The 18,292-nt window shown below is 33.7% G+C and overlaps 1 protein-coding gene across 1 annotated transcript in view; it reads right to left on the reverse strand.

The window, feature by feature from the left end:
- LOC123525573 (CD109 antigen-like) overlaps positions 1-17,475 on the reverse strand; it is a 29,933-nt gene extending 12,458 nt beyond the window's left edge. Inside the window, exons 1-7 of the mRNA XM_053537751.1 lie at positions 17,326-17,475; positions 10,362-10,508; positions 9,335-9,409; positions 4,164-4,239; positions 3,401-3,614; positions 2,211-2,328; positions 1,897-2,010 (exon numbers count right to left, since the gene is read on the reverse strand). Coding sequence (XP_053393726.1) covers positions 1,897-2,010; positions 2,211-2,328; positions 3,401-3,614; positions 4,164-4,239; positions 9,335-9,409; positions 10,362-10,508; positions 17,326-17,448 — 867 coding nt within the window. The 5' untranslated portion in view covers positions 17,449-17,475. The remainder of the gene's footprint in view (positions 1-1,896; positions 2,011-2,210; positions 2,329-3,400; positions 3,615-4,163; positions 4,240-9,334; positions 9,410-10,361; positions 10,509-17,325) is intronic.
- Between the last annotated feature and the right edge of the window lie 817 nt (positions 17,476-18,292).

An 18,292-nucleotide genomic window follows, 5' to 3' on the forward strand; every position in this document is an offset into this window, starting at 1 on the left:
CTGTAAAGATATTCTTATATATTAATTTCCATATTAAATTTGCTTTCGAAGTAATACTCTCCTATTTCGTTTCAGCTTTATTTGTTAGTGTTTCTTTTTTTATTTGATGTTCATATAGGAATTTATTTGCCCTTTTTGTGTCCGTAAACCTTTTCAAAATAGCTTTTCTTTCTGAAGTTAAAGGTACATTTTCTATCTTGATTTTTTGTTTTTGTTCTGTAGGTGTACTTTTTATTAAAGACATGTATTTGAGATAGTCATGTTCAGGAAGGCTATACAAATTTTTAACGTCTTCATATGTATAGAATTGATTTTTTCGGAAATCATATAAATGTTCAAGATATAACACACCTTTGTCGAACCATGTTCTATAGAAAAATGTTTTGTCGTTTGCTTTTATTTTCTTGTTGTTCCATATTATCTCTTTATTTACATTTGTGATTCGGACTGAATACCGATTTCAATCCACGCTGTAATGATATCTCTTAAAAAAAGGGATTTGTCTTATAATTTTTAAATATTTCTCCTTCATTTAAATTATTCAAATATCAAGTTTGCTCCTATTTTTTCTAGTTTATTTATGTAAATAGCTTTTATTATTGATTTGTTATTATTATCCAGTAACTTTTTAACCCAGCAGGCCTTTAATGCTCTATTAAACTTGGAAAGATCTATCATTTTTTTACCTCTATTTAAATAGTTTTTCTTTATTGTTTCCCTTTTAATTTTATCCGGTTTCTTATCTCATATGAATTCAAACGTGTTTTTTTTTCTAATTGGTTTATTGTTTGTTTTGGTGAGGTTTGTAAAACAGATAAATAGTAAATCAATTTTGGTAGAGCAAAACTTTTTATAACTGTGACTTTTCCCAGTAGCGTCAGTTTCCTATGCTGCCACTGTTTGAGGCAATTCTTAAAGGGTTCAATTTTTGTTTCTAAATTTTTAGATTGTGACTTTTGTGTATCTGTATAAAAGGTAATTCCAAGAGATTGCGCAGAATCGAATGTCCATCTAAATTTTTTATTTGTGCAGTATATTAAACTTGTATTACGTATTGAACCAGCTTTTAGTACTTGACACTTTTTTCATTTAGTTTTAGACCGGAAATATTACTAAAATTGTCTAATATACCTATTAACGTTTCAAAAGACTTTCTTGATCCATTAGTTATAAAAGTGGCATCGTCAGCAAATAATACATTTTTAACTTCAATATCATTGATATGTATTCCTTTTACCTCATTGGTTTTTAGAATACAATTTGATAATAACTCTCTATACAAATAATAAACAAGTAAGGGGAAAGGGGACATCCTTGTCGTACACCTCTTTCGACTTCAAAAAATTCTGACATATGACCGTTATTTATAGTGCAACTTTTTGCTTCTTTGTAAAACAGTTTTATCCATTTTGTTATGTAATTACCAAAATTAAGACTCTTACCCCGAAAGTGATAATACTAATACCTGTATCAAAGTAGTATATATTTCAAAATTATAAACCAAAGAGTAGCCTCGTTAACTGATGCATCATAATTTCTTAATGTTCTATTTAAACAACGTTTTATTTCATCCGAAAAACTTTGTTATTTTTTGGTGATCGTTCACAGTGATGGTTTTTCTTATACGTTAATTCAAACTATTGTTTTCGAAGATAGGTTTTGGACCATTTAACAAGGAAATTATATAAAGAAGCCTCAATGATGCTAAATTAATTATGTATGGGCTGCATTCCCGCTTTTTTATGCTGTTTGATGGTAATTTCGCTCTACAGAGAATATGCACTTTAAAACTTTCGGAAAGGTTAGTTTTGATGACGGCTTACCCTGAACAATGTAGTACTGAGAATGCTTGGTATATTATAATATACAAACAATAACACCTATATTTGTACGTACATAGAGGTCCTCCGTATGATAGTTGAAAATATTTGCCTGCAGGACCAACTGTTCGTTTCGTATGACAGAAAATGGTAACTGCAAACTGATGAAGAACGGCAGGAACACTTCCAACTAAAATAGATATTTACATAATATGAAATCAACTAAAAATGTTTGCCTTTGCGTGCAGATCTTGTTGCTATCAGAGGTCAAATCCACAATCATGATATTGTTAAATATTGGAGAAATTCTCATTCAGACTTGTTGGAAGAGATATTATTAATAAATTCATAAACAGGTATGATGCTGAAAGGTCTAGCTTTTTTACTTACTTCAGCATTGCGTGCAGCGGTAGTTATTTTGGACTGTGCACTGACGGCGAAACAACTGGCAACCCATGTTGTAACTGTGTCTGGTACCTTCATGTCAAGGCTTGCTCTACCGGATGAACTTCATAACAAATGCATATAAAGTAACATAGCATTTATCGAAAATGTATGTGAACATTTCTCTCTTGCCTTAGCAAAAATATTAAAGCATACCATGTGAAAACATGATCATATTTTTTTTAAACTGTATAAACATGATATCTTATGTCCATAGTCAGTGTAAGTATTTCGAAATTGTGTGAAATTTGTATGTAATTTCATTACCTAGCCAAGGGTGCATTATCATAACAGCAAATCCTGTACACAAAAACTTTGGGACACTTATTCTGTCCCTTTACAGAGATAGCACTGATTTAAAAAACAAGAGCTGTCACTAATGGTGACAAATGCCCCCCCATAGCGCCTTGACCTTTGACTTGGTGACCTTGACCTTTGACGTGGTGACCCCCCCCCCCCCCCCAAAGTCAATAGGGGTCGTGTACTCAATAAGTACTATTAGCATGTGAAGTTTGAAGGTCTTGGGCGCAGTGGTTCGCGAGTAAAATACCTTCATGCAAAAAGATAATGTTGGCCCCTGTGACCTTGATCTTTGACCTGGTGACCCCAAAGTCAATAGAATTCGTGTACTCGATGAGTACTATCAGCATGTGAAGTTTGAAGGTCCTGGGTTTAGTGGTTCGCGAGTAAAGTGCTTTCATGCAAAAAGTTAACATTGGCCCCTGTGACCTTGACCTTTGACGTGGTGATCCCAAAGTCAGTAGAGATTGTGTACTCAATAAGTACTATTAGCATATGAAGTTTGAAGGTCTTGGATGCAGTGGTTCGCGAGTAAAGTGCCTTCATGTAAAAAGTTAACGTTGGCCCCTGTGACCTTGACCTTTGATCTGGTGACCCCAAAGTCAATAGGGGTCGTGTACTCAATGAGTACTATCAGCATGTGAAGTTTGAAGGTCCTGGGTATAGTGGTTCGCGAGTAAAGTGCCTTCATGCAAAAAGTTAACGTTGTGACTAACGAACGGACGAACGAACAAACGAACGAACGGACAGTTGAAAACTATTATGCCTCCCTTCGGGGGCATAAACAATCAGGTAAAGGTAAAGGTTCTGCGCTGCATTTTATAAAGAGAACATACTCTGCTGTTGCATTTATGAATAACCATGTGTCCGGAAATTTCTTTCTGATGGTTTCCTGTTTAACTGGTTTATTGATTTCGTCTCGTGAGCGTGTTGATGCTATTGGTGCTTGTGTTGGTCCAACCGTGGAGGTCCTTACACTTGAAGCTGATTTTGATGATGCATACACACTGTATGACGCATATGTGTAGTAGTAGTAGTAGTGATCATACCCTAGTTGGTAACAATATAAACATACAAAATCAATCTATGTTCAATAAAGTTGGTTACATTATAAACATACAGAATTATTCTATGCTCATTAAAGTTGGTTATATTATAAACATAAAAAATATGTTTATACAACATATATTTGGTATACTTTGTCTGCGCGTCATAAGACTCCTGTCATTTGTTTTTCGGTTGTCGCTATTTTTACACACCCGTGCAATTAATAATCGAGAAATAAAGTGGACGTATGACTTTTTTTACTTCGCACTGGATAACATTGATCAATATATTGGGCTTGCACTAAGAACTGCCTTAATAATAAACCTTATCATTATGGAAATATAATTGGTCATGGTTAAATGGTAAAAAAAGAATTGATCTTGAAATAGTTAAAACTGATTTTTGAGGAAATTATAAAATTGATCACACAGGATATACAGTAATAAATATCTACTACTCCAGGTAGCGTCCATGCGCGACTGATAGGAACGCACAAGTTTAATATAAATTTTCAAGCTATATATTCTCCTGCTACATTTGTATGATACTTGCATGAAGAAGTGCTAGTAGAGAACGTGGATGATTGTGGATCACGCAGTTGGATGTATTGTACAGTCATGCCAGAATTCTGAAACGATAGTTAAAACAGGAAAATATAAATACTTACCATGATTTATAGATGGAGAGAATTTATACGAATAAATCACTGCTACAATACATCAGAACGATTACATCAAGGCGCCTAGCATTTAATATTCCACAATCAATCCCCAAACTCAAGTTGGTTTTAATAGTACTTTACTGACACGCCCGAACTATACATGAATAATGCCGTAGTAGCACAATGTTGTCGTGAATAACTTTCAGGATAATTAGGACATGTGACGCTTTATCTTCACTGTAGGCAACATTTAACATCTTACAAGTAGGTATCCCCTCCAGTAACATATGACAATAATTAACCGTTCACCAGCTTACTGAAAAAATACATCGCGATTAAATGTTTGATAGAAAATGAATATATCACTTTCTGTTCATATGTCCAAAGTATTTTGATTTGAGAAAACAGTATATAAAGCGTTACTATTTTACATGGCCAAATATTTAAAAATTCACAAATCTAATGTCAGCCAAATCTGAAAACATTGTTAAAAATTTGTCTAAGTTTATATACTTCGCGAACTTACTTAGAACTCAAAACAATTAACCTTTGATGACATTCACAATATTTTGCTCTCCTGCAAATCCTATGTCTATGCTTAATGTTTGTTTTTGCTATAAACATTTTGTATGTTTTATGCAATAAAAGTATTGTATTGTACTGTATTGTATAGTATTGTTTGTAATGTGTTTTTACAAGTATATGCCAAAAGTATATGCCTAAAATATAATTAAGTGTTTATGATTCTGTAGTTAAGAATCTCAACATTGTAAAACAATCATCCCAGCCTCCAAGCGAATCACGTGACGATGGTACAACCATGTGATCCTAAAATGGCAATATGCTTAAATCAAATTCTACAAGCAAATTGAAATATATGTCACAACCTTTAAAAACATAAAACAATTTTATTGTTTACATTTTAGCAGATGCGCGTCATAACACCTGAAAAGGAAGTAATTTTTACTAAGATGATCTTGTACAACAAAATTAAAATAATGAAAAATGTACGTCTGTTGCAGATATGCGAATTATTTTTGTTTGTGTTTTCATAGACTCTATGTGTTATGTTTAAGTGTACTCCGTTGTAAACCGTTAAGTAAGTCCGTGTGTTATTTTTGAGTAGAGAAGTTATCTTGCAGAAATTGTTTTGCACGATTTTCTTGATTTTTTTGTTCTTTGAATGTCATGTGATTTTAAGTTAGAACATTTTATATAAATAGCCGAATGGCGAGTTATGAAAATATGAATTCAAAATTTTCGCTTGGTTATTAAAATTGCTGTTCGTTTAGAATTTGGAATATTTAGAATTTATTAAAAGTCATTGAAATGTATGTGTGTTTCTTATCTCAATAATAAAAAACCAAACAATTGTCATAAAGTTACCAATGTGGCATGAAAAAGAACGTCGGCCAAATTTACGTGGTGGCAGTGTCTACTGTACCAATAAGGGGAAGTAACACTGTGTTGGTGTTTGTAAGGATCTATGTAAGTCAGGTTTAGTGTTTAGTCGAGATAAGAGAGTTACTTAATTTACCCACAGCTTCTGCAGAGTAAACGTGTTTCGGGTGATGTGTGCTCTGTAAAATCTATCCTTACCATTTATTTTTAATGACTATCTTACATAAACCTCTGTCCAATATGGTTTCAAGGTTAACAAGGAATATCTTTTAAAAAGATGGTCGGCGAATTGTAGTAAGACGAGAAGTTTATGAGGTGTTTATATTACTTATGTTATACTGTCAACTTTCTAACATATTGCAAATAGTAAAACTAAACACAACACTTTAATGGTTTTATTGGCTATTTTATTTTTTCCAGAGTTTTCGTAGGTGTACAATTTTGTTTCGTTTATTCTTCAACGAATAATTACAGCAGTGGTCTGAAAGGCACTTCTCTCCCTAGAAGACTTTAATCGACTAGCTAATCACACCCTTTGTGATATACAGACCGTATTCAGCTCTTTCTGTAAATTGATATAAGTTGGTATTTTACTACATGTATTAAATTTACTTATTATTTTTAGATATATCAATATTCTAGCTAAATATACTGAGCGAAACATAGCTTTCAAACTGTAAACAGCGTCATTAAGAATAAACGCTTTATCTGACATTTCGATCGACAGAGTAAAAAGAGTGTTGATCAAATCTTTCATTTTGATAAAATATCTATAATGCGTTATCAAGTATCGGTACAGGTCACGAATTCGTTCTTAGTATGACATTCACTGGAAAATATCGCAAATAAAGCTGATATATGCTCAATGTATTAGGAAATTAAACCTAATCTAATTTATTATAGAAACAAACTACATATACACAGGGCCGTTGCATATTTTTAATTGATATACATTCTCATACATGTTTGCTAATATCTAATTATCGTAGCACTACCATGGTAGAGAATAGCGCTAAAAATCTGATTCTGAATGAAGCAACATGCATGATTATAACATATTCCTAAATATGTTTTAAACTTACATTAATTCTAAAATGAAGAATAGCGGTGTATAGCTTTAATGGTAGAGGAAGACCCCAGATGCAAGTCCGTTCATTATTTCATTACGGGCGGGCACCTGAGTAGAACCATCAATCTTCCGTACGCCAGTTTGATGGCTTCCTCACATAAAAGATTCAACGCCCCGAGGTTCGAAACCACATTAGTGAGTGTTAAGTAATTTGAAGTCAGCGATCTTAATCCACTTGGCCACGTATATATAAAGACTACATTGGGTTTGTTGTAATAACGGATGATAAGTATAACAAAAAAAAATGTTATCTAATATCTGTTATCTCTGGGTAATATGCTGAATATCATAGTGACATAATCAATCAGCTAAAATGGATGAAGCATATATGTCACTCTTGGCAACATGGAAATATTATGTAACAAAATGAACTTATATGATAGGTAACAGGAATTAGCTGTCTTTTATTGATAAAAAGCAGGTCTTGTATTGATATATAGGCTCGCACATTATTTGACAATTCTGAAAATATAATCATCAAGATTTTGCTCGTATTGTCTAGTCTTAAAGAAAGACGCACAACGTCTACGAAAACGCCTTAAAGCAAGTTAAATTTATCATTGTATAAATTGATCGTGCAATAAAAAGACGTTTAACTAAAATACACTTTACACAAGGGAAACAATCCCATTTAATATAAGATGACAGATATTAAGTCAGGTTCCTGTGACCTAGTCCTTTTATTCACAGACTAAAAAATCGATAGGGATCTTTCTGTAGTGGTACATATTCATAATCAACATCTGAAAGCCAACGCTGTTATACTTACTACTCAGGTCACTGTAACTTTGTCTTTGGACCTACTAACCATACAAAAATAATAAGGATTTCTTTCAAAACAGTGCTTAGTCATCCTGTAAAGGTTAAAAGCCTTTACTTTTTAAATCAATGACCCTAAAATTAACAAGAGCTGTCCGTAAGACAGCGCGCTCCACTATTCGGGGATTTGACAGTAAAATAAATATATGTCTGAATAAGAGACCTCTACTTTAAAAGGAAGATACACCAAGGGGCATAATTCCATCAAATACACAAATTTGAGTTTTTAGGATTGTTACAACACATGCAGATGATGATGATAAAGATATATTTTGTGTTTCAAGTCATTATCTTATATAGTACCAAAGTTATGTCCAGAAAACGAAGTTTGTAAAAAATTTAAGTATAAAAGGGGCATAATTCGGTCAAAAATACAAATCAGAGTTATGGGGATTGTTACCACATATGCAGATGATGATGATAAAGATGCATTTTAAGTTTCAAATCTTTATCTTATATTGCATTAAAGTAGTATCCAGAAAGCAAAGATTGCAAAAAAGTTTAAGTACAAAAGGGGCATAATTCTGTCAAAAACACAATTAGAGTTACGGGGTATGTAGCCACACAAGCAGATAATTATAAACTAATACTTTTAATTTGAAGTCATTATCTTTTAAAGTACCAAAGATATGTCTATATACGAAGCTTTCAAAAAAAAAATTAACATGAAAATAATTCAGAATATAACTCTTTGGTGACCTTGACCTTGGGTATAATGGGCCCAGCCCCTACACATACTTTGTTTGTATCCTGGACAATGTTTATGTGAACTTACAGTACGATATAAGCAAAAGTAACAAAGATATGACAGAAAAACAATGGTTGCCGAAAAACTTTAACCTTAAAAAGAACCTAAGTATAACACCTTGGTGACCTTGACCTTGGGTATAATAGGCTCACCCCATAACCATACATTGTTTGTATACTGGACAATGTTTATGTGAAGTAACTGTAAGTTATAAGCAATAGTAACAAAGATATGACAGAAAAACAAAGGTTGCCGAAAAACTTTAACCAAGAAGGGTCACGCCGACGCCGACGCCTACGCCGACGCCGGGATGAGTAGTATAGCCCCCCTATTCTCCGAATAGTGGAGCTAAAATTGATCATCCTCAATTGGTAAACAATAACTATTTGAGTTCTGAAAGCCGAAGCTGTTGTATTTTATAGCAAAGAGTCCAGAAACAAATTTAGGCCTCATGGTTCATCTGACCTTGAGCTTTGACACATCCCCCACCCCGGCAAAATAGGATTCTCCTTAAAAGGCTGCAGCTGTTTTATTTTGACTTAGAATCCGGGGGAAGGACGGACGGACAACACCTATCAATAATTCGTCAAACGGACCTACAAAACCTGCATGGTTTGCAGATGATATAATGTCCTCAAAGCGTTTGTTCTCAACATATTGTGCTGCTATTCTTTTTGTTCGGTTCAAATGTTTAAGAGATAATGATTCCGTACGAATTCATTCTCATTGTGAAACTTTATACAATCAAACCACAAATGTTTAAAATAAATAGCGTTCTCTATAGTTTACATTTTAAGTTAGACTGCATAAACAATGACTCTATAACAGATCGGTCTTCTTTTAAATATTAGCTTCGGCCCATTGCCATTACAATACTAGGTCTTAATTGGTCCGCTTTAATGTCAAGTTGCTACTTGTGTGGTGATGAGTGTAATGGCTCTCAAAAGACAAATAAAAATACTTACATAAATTGTACTTGTTGAGGATTGAGAGACCGTTAAGGGTGACACTGGGTCAGCATTTAGGTCAGGAAGGATCGACTAAAACGGAAAAAATGTATCATCTGATATTAACAACTTTAAACCTGCAATAAAGTACATAATGTTATAATGTTGTCAATTATGTGATTTCGTACTGGCTTCATTATTCAGCAAATGACTACAGTATAACTGCCACGCCTCTAACAACAGTCAAATGGTAAATAAGGAAGCCAATAAGAAATCACCTAAGAAATGGCTATTGTAAGGTTAAACTTCATAATATTATTAAAAAAAAACTTTTCTCGTTCTTAGATCAGACACTCGCCCTGTACCAAGTTAACACATTATAGAGTTCAATAACAGGACAGAGCGCCACTTAATTCAAAACTGAATGACTCTTTACTAAATCGATCGACCAGAACAATGTGATTTCAATGTAAGTCCTCCCTAAATCTTTACTGCAATGTTCACTTCTATCTTCCGTTAAAAGCCTCTTGTGAGGATCATAATTCACTGTATGGTACAGCGCACAAATATTTATCATCTGTATTCGTTAACGAACAGTATCTCTAATGTTATCAGGTGCTGACGAAACTTTTACAAAGAAATTGAACTTGTCTATTTGTCTGCCATGAACGGACAGTGATATTAGCCAAGTAGGCTGAACCAGTCAGACGTTGTATTGCTTTCGGCCGAGTTGATTAACCAATCAATTGAATGCACTCTGATATTGGCCCAGATAGTCCTTTATTGGCCTAGGTCAAATAAAGTTGCCACGAATTTGGCAATTAATAAATTGTTGCTGCAAATATTCTTAAGCTTTTTTTAATAACACAATGCAACAGCACCATAAAACGTATTTGAAAAGAAAGAAAAACTTGAAAAAGTCGTTAAGAAGTTGCAAATTTGACGTATGTTGGGTGTTTGGTTAATTCTTTTTTATTTTATTCTTAATACTTCTATTTATTAATAAACCAGTGATAAGAATTCATTTTCAGACACTATTTCTTACCTCCGTTATGTCGTTTCCTTTATGCAGGAGCAGAATACTTTTATCTACAGCAAGAACGTAGAATGAAGATCCGGAAGTAGACTTTAGATCGAGTCGTGCTTTGTCTCCTGGTCGCACTGATTTCTGTTGAAACGTGATGCTTGTTTCCTGGAACAAAGTTAAATCTGCCATTTGTGACAAATTTAGCTTTCAACAATGTGAAGGAGTAGAAAAACATATAATCCATTTAATTTTTGTATAACCATGTTTCTCACATATTATTGGAAGGTAAATGATTTTTTGCATAGGTTCGTGATTTTGCTTACCTGACATACGTCAGCTTAGTTACGGTAATACGTGGAAATTATTATGATATCATATTTTACTTCTCTTTCTACTTGTTTTACTTCTGATAATATAAAATAATGATGAAGTCAAATTCTTGAATGGACGATTTGTCAAGTATTTTGAGAACTCACATACTTTAAATACATGGCGAGTTGTCTCAATTTTTTCACATACCCTTAAAAGGGTTGAATCAGGATTCGGGGTCTGCGTTAAATTCAATGCAAGACCAATTATGATGAAAATCCCCTTTCTCTTAACTGTCGGTCTTAAAGCACCTTCACTATAAAAGATGAAGACATAGGTGATTTCGTGCCCCAGGGTCTTGGTCCAAAGAACTATATAAAACTGAAACTGAATAATTTGATTAAACGCCTATTTTTATACAATGATATATTCAATGGCGTTTTACATAATAATAATAATAATAATAATAGTAGTAGTAGTTATTATAACAATATTAATAATGTCAAAAATAATAATAACAGCCTTATTGTAACAAACAGTCATGACCGCACCCCTCCCCTTGAGGTCATTTTACCCCTGTTGTCAATACCAGTGTTTAAAGCATCTGGTACTCCCAGACGAGCTGCATATAGAGGTTCAAACCCCCCGGTTAATGGTATCATCATATACTATATAAGAAAGAAATACTACACACTACCCTTCCCATAGAGCCTTACCAACAAGTGCGTTTATTATACAAACCTTTGAGATATAATTGTTGAAATGTAAAACCTTTTACAAAAATTTAAGAACTATCACCTGATGTTTTCGCATGATAAACAGTTATCAAAAATTTATAGAAATGCCGCGAAATCTCTGAAATACACTTACTTAAGATTTTTTTAATGTGTCAAGTGATTTATTTTTGCGTAGTTCTAACGGCAGTTCATTCCAAAGTTTTAGACCGATAGTACAGAAACTTCTATTGAATGTTTTGCACTTGTTGTATGGAACAACATAACGACATTCAGAATTTTCAGACGATCTCAAACCTTGTCTATTAGGAATATACTCTGTAAGAAATTCTGTGAACTATATTATGTACACTAAACGCATGACTGGCTTACGCAGACATCATATCATGGAATTCTTCATCATTTCTACACCGATGACTCTTAATTATATCTGTCCTTTAAGCCGATGGAGGCTGTGGCTAGAAGTGAGATTTTGCGCCGCATGAAGGGCTATCTAGCTGAAATTGTCTCTTGGATGCATTGTAACATGCTGAAGCTCAATACTGATAAAACAGAGGTAATGTTATTCACATCAACCATAGTTAACTCTTAAGTACATTGATGACATGTCGGTGAAAGTCTGTGTTAGGAATGTTAGTACAATGTTTGACAACAGTGTGGATATGGAACAACATGTCAACTATGTGTTTCGGACGGGATATGTACAACTACGCAGAATAGGTCACATCAGACGGTTTCTTACCGTTGATGCCACAAAGACCCTTGTCAACAGTCTGCGGTTAGACTACTGTAATGCCTTGTTAAGTGGTATTCCAAACAGCACTCTTAACATGTTGCAAAATGTCCAGAACACGGCAGCTTGCGTCATCGCTAAGACGCCCTGTCGCAATCATATAATAGCGGTTCTGAAGGATCTCCATTGGTTGCCAGTAAAATACAGAGTGCAATTCAAGGTTCTGACCTACACCTTTAAGGCTTTACAAAATCAGTCCCCTGCCTATATAAGGAATATGATAGAAGCGTATAAACTGGTCAGAAACCTAAGATCACAAGACACAATGTCACTGGTTATGTTAAAACTAAAATCATGATGTATGGCCATCGCAGCTTTGGATCTCCCTTTCCGTCAAGATCAGGGAAGCTCACACCCTAGATGCTAGCTGCTTTCAAAAGCCTGTTAAAACCCACTTCTTTGTACAACATTTCGTTGAATGACCGATACATTTTGTTCTGTTCATAAAACAGTGTAAAACAGCATCCCGGAACTCATACCTTTGGAAACATATCAATGATATCAATGGATCAATGGAAAAGGCAGTCAAACTTCTACTATTAACAATTTTAACAATTCCTTTACTAACAAAAGTTCAAAGACTTCTTCTGACACAAACATTTCTAAAAACTCTCTCTTTTTTTAGCTCACCTGTCACAAAGTGACAAGGTGAGCTTTTGTTATCGCGTGGTGTCCGTCGTCCGTCGTCCGTGCGTGCGTGCGTGCGTCCGTAAACTTTTGCTTGTGACCACTCTAGAGGTCACATTTTTCATGGGATCTTTATGAAAGTTGGTCAGAATGTTCATCTTGATAATATCTAGGTCAAGTTCGAAACTGGGTCATGTGCCTTCAAAAACTAGGTCAGTAGTTCTAAAAATAGAAAAACCTTGTGACCTCTCTAGAGGCCATATATTTTACCAGATCTTCATGAAAATTGGTCAGAATGTTTACCTTAATGATATCTAGGCCAAGTTTGAAACTGGGTCATGTGCCATCAAAAACTAGGTCAGTAGGTCTAAAAATAGAAAAACCTTGTGACATCTCTAGCGGCCATATATTTCACCAGATCTTCATGAAAATTGGTCAGAATATTCACCTTGACGATATCTAGGCCAAGTTTGAAACTGGGTTACGTGCCGTCAAAAACTAGGTCAGTAGGTCTAAAAATAGAAAAACCTTGTGACCTCTCTAGAAGCCATATATTTCACCAGATCTTCATGAAAATTGGTCAGAATGTTCACCTTGATAATATCTAGGTCAAGTTCGAAACTGGGTCACGTGCCATCAAAAACTAGGTCAGTAGGTCAAATAATAGAAAAACCTTGTGACCTCTCTAGAGGCCATATTTCTAATGGGATCTGTATGAAAGTTGGTCTGAATATTCATCTTGATGATATCTAGGTCACGTTCGAAACTGGGTTATGTGCGGTCAAAAACTAGGTCAGTAGGTCTAAAAATAGAAACACCTTGTAACCTCTCTAGAGGCCATATATTTCATGAGATCTTTATGAAAATTGGTCAGAATGTTCACCTTGATGATATCTAGGTCATGTTCGAAAGTGGGTCACGTGCGGTCAAAAACTAGGTCAGTAGGTCAAATAATAGAAAAACCTTGTGACCTCTCTAGAGGCCATATTTTTCATGGGATCTGTATGAAAATTGGTCTGAATGTTCATCTTGATGATATCTAGGTCAGATTGAAAGTGGGTCACGTGCCATCAAAAACTAGGTCAGTAGGTCAAATAAAAGAAAAACCTTGTGACCTCTCTAAAGGCCATATTTTTCATGGGATCTGTATGAAAATTGGTCTGAATGTTCATCTTGATGATATCTAGGTCAAGTTCGAAACAGGGTCATGTGCGGTCAAAAACTAGGTCATAAGGTTTAAAAATAGAAAAGCCTTGTGACCTCTCTAGAGACCATACTTGTGAATGGATCTCCATAAAAATTGGTTAGAATGTTCACCTTGATGATATCTAGGTCAAGTTTGAAACTGGATCACGTGCCATAAAAAACTAGGTCAGTTGGTCAAATAATAAAAAAACCTTGTGACCCCTCTAGAGGCCATACTTTTCATGGGATCTGTATGAAAGTTGGTCTGAATGTTCATCTTGATGATATCTAGGTCAGTTTTGAAACTGGGTCAACTGCGGTTAAAAACTAGGTCAGTAGGTCTAAAATCATTAAAATCTTTTGACATCTCTAGAGACCATATTTTTCAATGGATCTTCATGAAAATTGGTCAGAATTTTTATCTTGATAATATCTAGGTCAAGTTCGAAACTGGGTCACATGAGCTCAAAAACTAGCTCACTATGTCAAATAATAGAAAAAACGACGTCTTAGTCAAACCTGGGTCATGTGGAAAGAGGTGAGCGATTCAAGACCATCATGGTCCTCTTGTTATAAAATAAACGTCCGGAAACCAGACATTTCATCCCTATGATATTTTACCCAATGACAATTCATCCCGATTTAGGATGACACTTCACCTCAAAATTTCAAGTTGGAAATGACGTTTCGCTCCCTTTTTATATTTTGACATGTAATGTTACTTTTTGGTAACAATTTTAACTGTGTAGAAGCCATTTCAGAAAAAGAAATAGTTTGAAGTCAAATAATGTATGCAATTTTACATAAGGGAGATATAAACTACTTTTATTAGAGAGTAACTTAACATAGCATTATATATAAAAAGTTTATAGTATTTAATGGATTCATTTTGATATATATATCAAATTTCAATATACTTGTCATGTTGAAAAATGCAGGAGCAGATTTAATAAAGATCAAACAAAGTCTTTTAAATCTTTTTAAAACATATTGGATAAAGTGAAATAATTGCAAAGTTGATTATATGGACAGTTTTATTTGATAATGATTACCCTAGTTCTTTTGTCATTTAAAAATATATGCTTATTTGATTGTATATAAATCAAGACGATAAAAAACGATTATTATGCAAATCAACACACCATTTATAACGACATAAAAAATGAAATCTATTTGATTTGAAGTGCTAAGCTACCAATTAGCGGCTCTAAATAAAGTAAAACATAATCATGATTGCCCATTACCGATTAATCAATTGAAGAGTATCAGTTTTTCTCCGAATATTTAAATGGTGTTTTTGAAGTCTTTGAAGAATTTCATATCAAAGTAAAACAAAAGAAACAGTGAATAAATTAATATTAATTATTATTTTTTTCCAAGCCCTACTAGGATCAAGCGTTTTTTTTATTCTAGTGAGTCAAACTGTTTTTTTCAAGACTTATTATTGATTTATTGTACGAAAGTGGATTTGCTTTATTTGATAAGCAGTTTGTTGCTGTTTAAAGTAAATTTTACCACTGATACACAAGGGTGCAGGGTTAGACATCTTTGGAAAAAAAACTGAGTTACATGCGATAAAAGTTCTTTGTTTTGCCTTTACTCTTTAGTTTAAATATTGTAGAAAAAATGTAGGTACTTCTGCCCCATGGCTATTTTGTAATTGTAGAGAGTAAAATTTAAGCTTGACCATAATTTAACTGTGTTGGAGCTAAATTTCTGTCCAAATAAATCATTTTACTTGAGGCTCCCCAGAAAAAAATGTTATCGACAGTTTCATTTTGTGTTTTATAATTGTTAACCAATATTTGAGGTTTCTTTTATCAAAATTAATGGTATAACTATTCTCTGTGATCTATTTGTACAGTGGTTATCATTTTGAAAATTGTCTTTAATTGAGCTTCAGAAAATATCATATACAAATTTTAAAAAAAGAACGGTAAAAGTTCTATAAAATTTGCAACACAGAGCGAAACAATGTTAACCTTTAGACTGTATTAAGTTAATGCAATTTTAAGCATTGCTATTACAGGTCCACTACCTTAAATTAGCATTAAACGTCATAGCTCCAACCAAAACGGATTTAATAAATGAATTCTCGAAATTCCTCCAGACTGCTGAATTCTTTCTTGTTCATTATCATTATTTATTATTTTGTCTAAAATGTCATTTAGTTTATGCAGCTTGATGTATATGTGACAGTTGTGTTTAGACCAAACTTTCTTTCTACAGTGTGTGGTAGTAAGTATGTTTTTAAGACTATACTGAAAAGAGATTGGCAGAATGAGTTTGCAAATAAAGTTGTAAAAACACATTAAATCACTGAGGGCCTAAAATTTTCACATGTCATCTTGAAGTCTAGCTGTATTTTACCAGTGTTGTCAGAATGATTTTCACGATGTTTATGTGGAAGGAAAAAGTAGGTCACAAAATTGCGGTGGCCCTTTGATTTTATAGAACTTGATGGTATGTCTGGCCTTTATGTATTTCACAGATCACTTTGCTGATGTCACATCACTCTGACACGTATAAAGTGATATAATCATTTCAAATATGGTGCTTATTCAACCATACTGGGCAAACAATTATCCATGGGTTTAACATAAATTTTTCCAATTTTAAAAGAAACTTTTAGAAAAATTCGTACACAATTTACTACACAACTTGATATCGATTATTTCATTATTTATTCAAATAAAACGAAAAAATAAATTTTTAAAAATGAAAATGAAATAAACTACTTATATCAGGATATTTTTCAAATTTTACTCAGCAGTTACATATGTACATTCAAAACATGAACATGTTAGCTGATACAACCCAAGGAATTTAATTTTTAATCTTCCGCTATTTATAGGATCAACAAAAAAAAGGGGCATAGTCTTATAACCTACTCCCCAAACATCCCCCCCCCTTTCCCTTACCTCTTATACCTTTTAGTTTCTTTTTTTATTTGCTTTTAATTAACGGGTTCTTAGTTTGATTTTTAAAAGCAACCCTCTGCTATATCTTTTCACCATAGTTTCTATTTATTGTGGGCCTTCTTTTGATACAGGGACTCTCTGGCTGTGTTTAAGGTGTTCTTTACTTCCGTGAAACCTACTCCAACCCTTTTATATTTTATACATGTGTCTGCACGTTCCTGAAATTCTGTATACTGAGATATCTTCCACTCAAAGTTAAAATAAGGAAAAGGAAAATATGGACAATATTGTACCAGAGTGACTGAAAACCCAGCAGAAACAAATAAACAGAATAAGTTATGAGTCACTGCTTATATGATGAACTCGGATAAACTTGAGATAACATGACAACTTTCAGTTTAAAATATGTTTACCTGAACCTCTGTTTCCTTGACATATGTCTGTACGGCATTCGCCCCGACATAATTGGAATATCCGGAGGCTAGGCGCTCATTGGGAAGAATAAACCAAACTAAAACGATGAAAGAAGGCACCATCTGTGCTGAAACCCAATTCCAAATTCATAAGGACATACCGAGATAAAAACCCAAAGGGTCCACTTCACTACCACACCTTTTGATAAATTTAAAATAAAAGAAGATATGGTACTAAAATACAGTATTCCATTTTTCATTGGCAAAATGAAAACAGTAAAATTTAAAAATTACAACATGCCAAAATCAGAGTTGTATGCGGCAAAAAAAATAATGCAAAAAAAGAAAAAAAACACCTTATCTTTAAACTTTTCCAAACTTACCTGTGCCATCTTGTCTTCAAGAAATTATACTTTGAAAAAAGCATGCACTTTAATTTTCAAAATTGCAAAATTGTAATATATTGTGATAGATCTATGCTCAGCCTAATCAAAATATCAATTACGGTGTTCAAACTTGGGCACAGAATTCGTTAAAAGCATATTTACTCAGAATACGCTAAAATCTACATGTTATGTTATTCTTTCTTTAAATTTGTCATCTGACATTTTAGAGGAAAAAAATATCAACGCGTTGACAGCTTAACTGTCAAACAATACTGGAAGTTATTCATGTCTGGAAAGTACTTTGCATGCCAAGCAGCTCAGCACTTTTGAAAGACGATTAATTATCTTTAAAATGAATATACAGTGCAACCTCTGTAGAGCAACATCCTTTGGGAGATACAAATATTAATTGTTACGCAGAGGCTGTTGCTCTGAAGAGGTAAATTTTATAGTATATTTCAGGGCCGCCCTGGAGAGGTTGTACTGTACAGTGATTTGTAATACGAGTTCGTATTTAGGATTGACATTTTTTGATACGTGAAGTTGTGCAGCAAATACTTCAAATAAGGGGAAAAAAACTT

The sequence above is a fragment of the Mercenaria mercenaria genome, chromosome 3 (genome assembly GCF_021730395.1).
Source record: "Mercenaria mercenaria strain notata chromosome 3, MADL_Memer_1, whole genome shotgun sequence".
NCBI classification, from domain to species: Eukaryota; Metazoa; Mollusca; class Bivalvia; order Venerida; family Veneridae; genus Mercenaria; species Mercenaria mercenaria.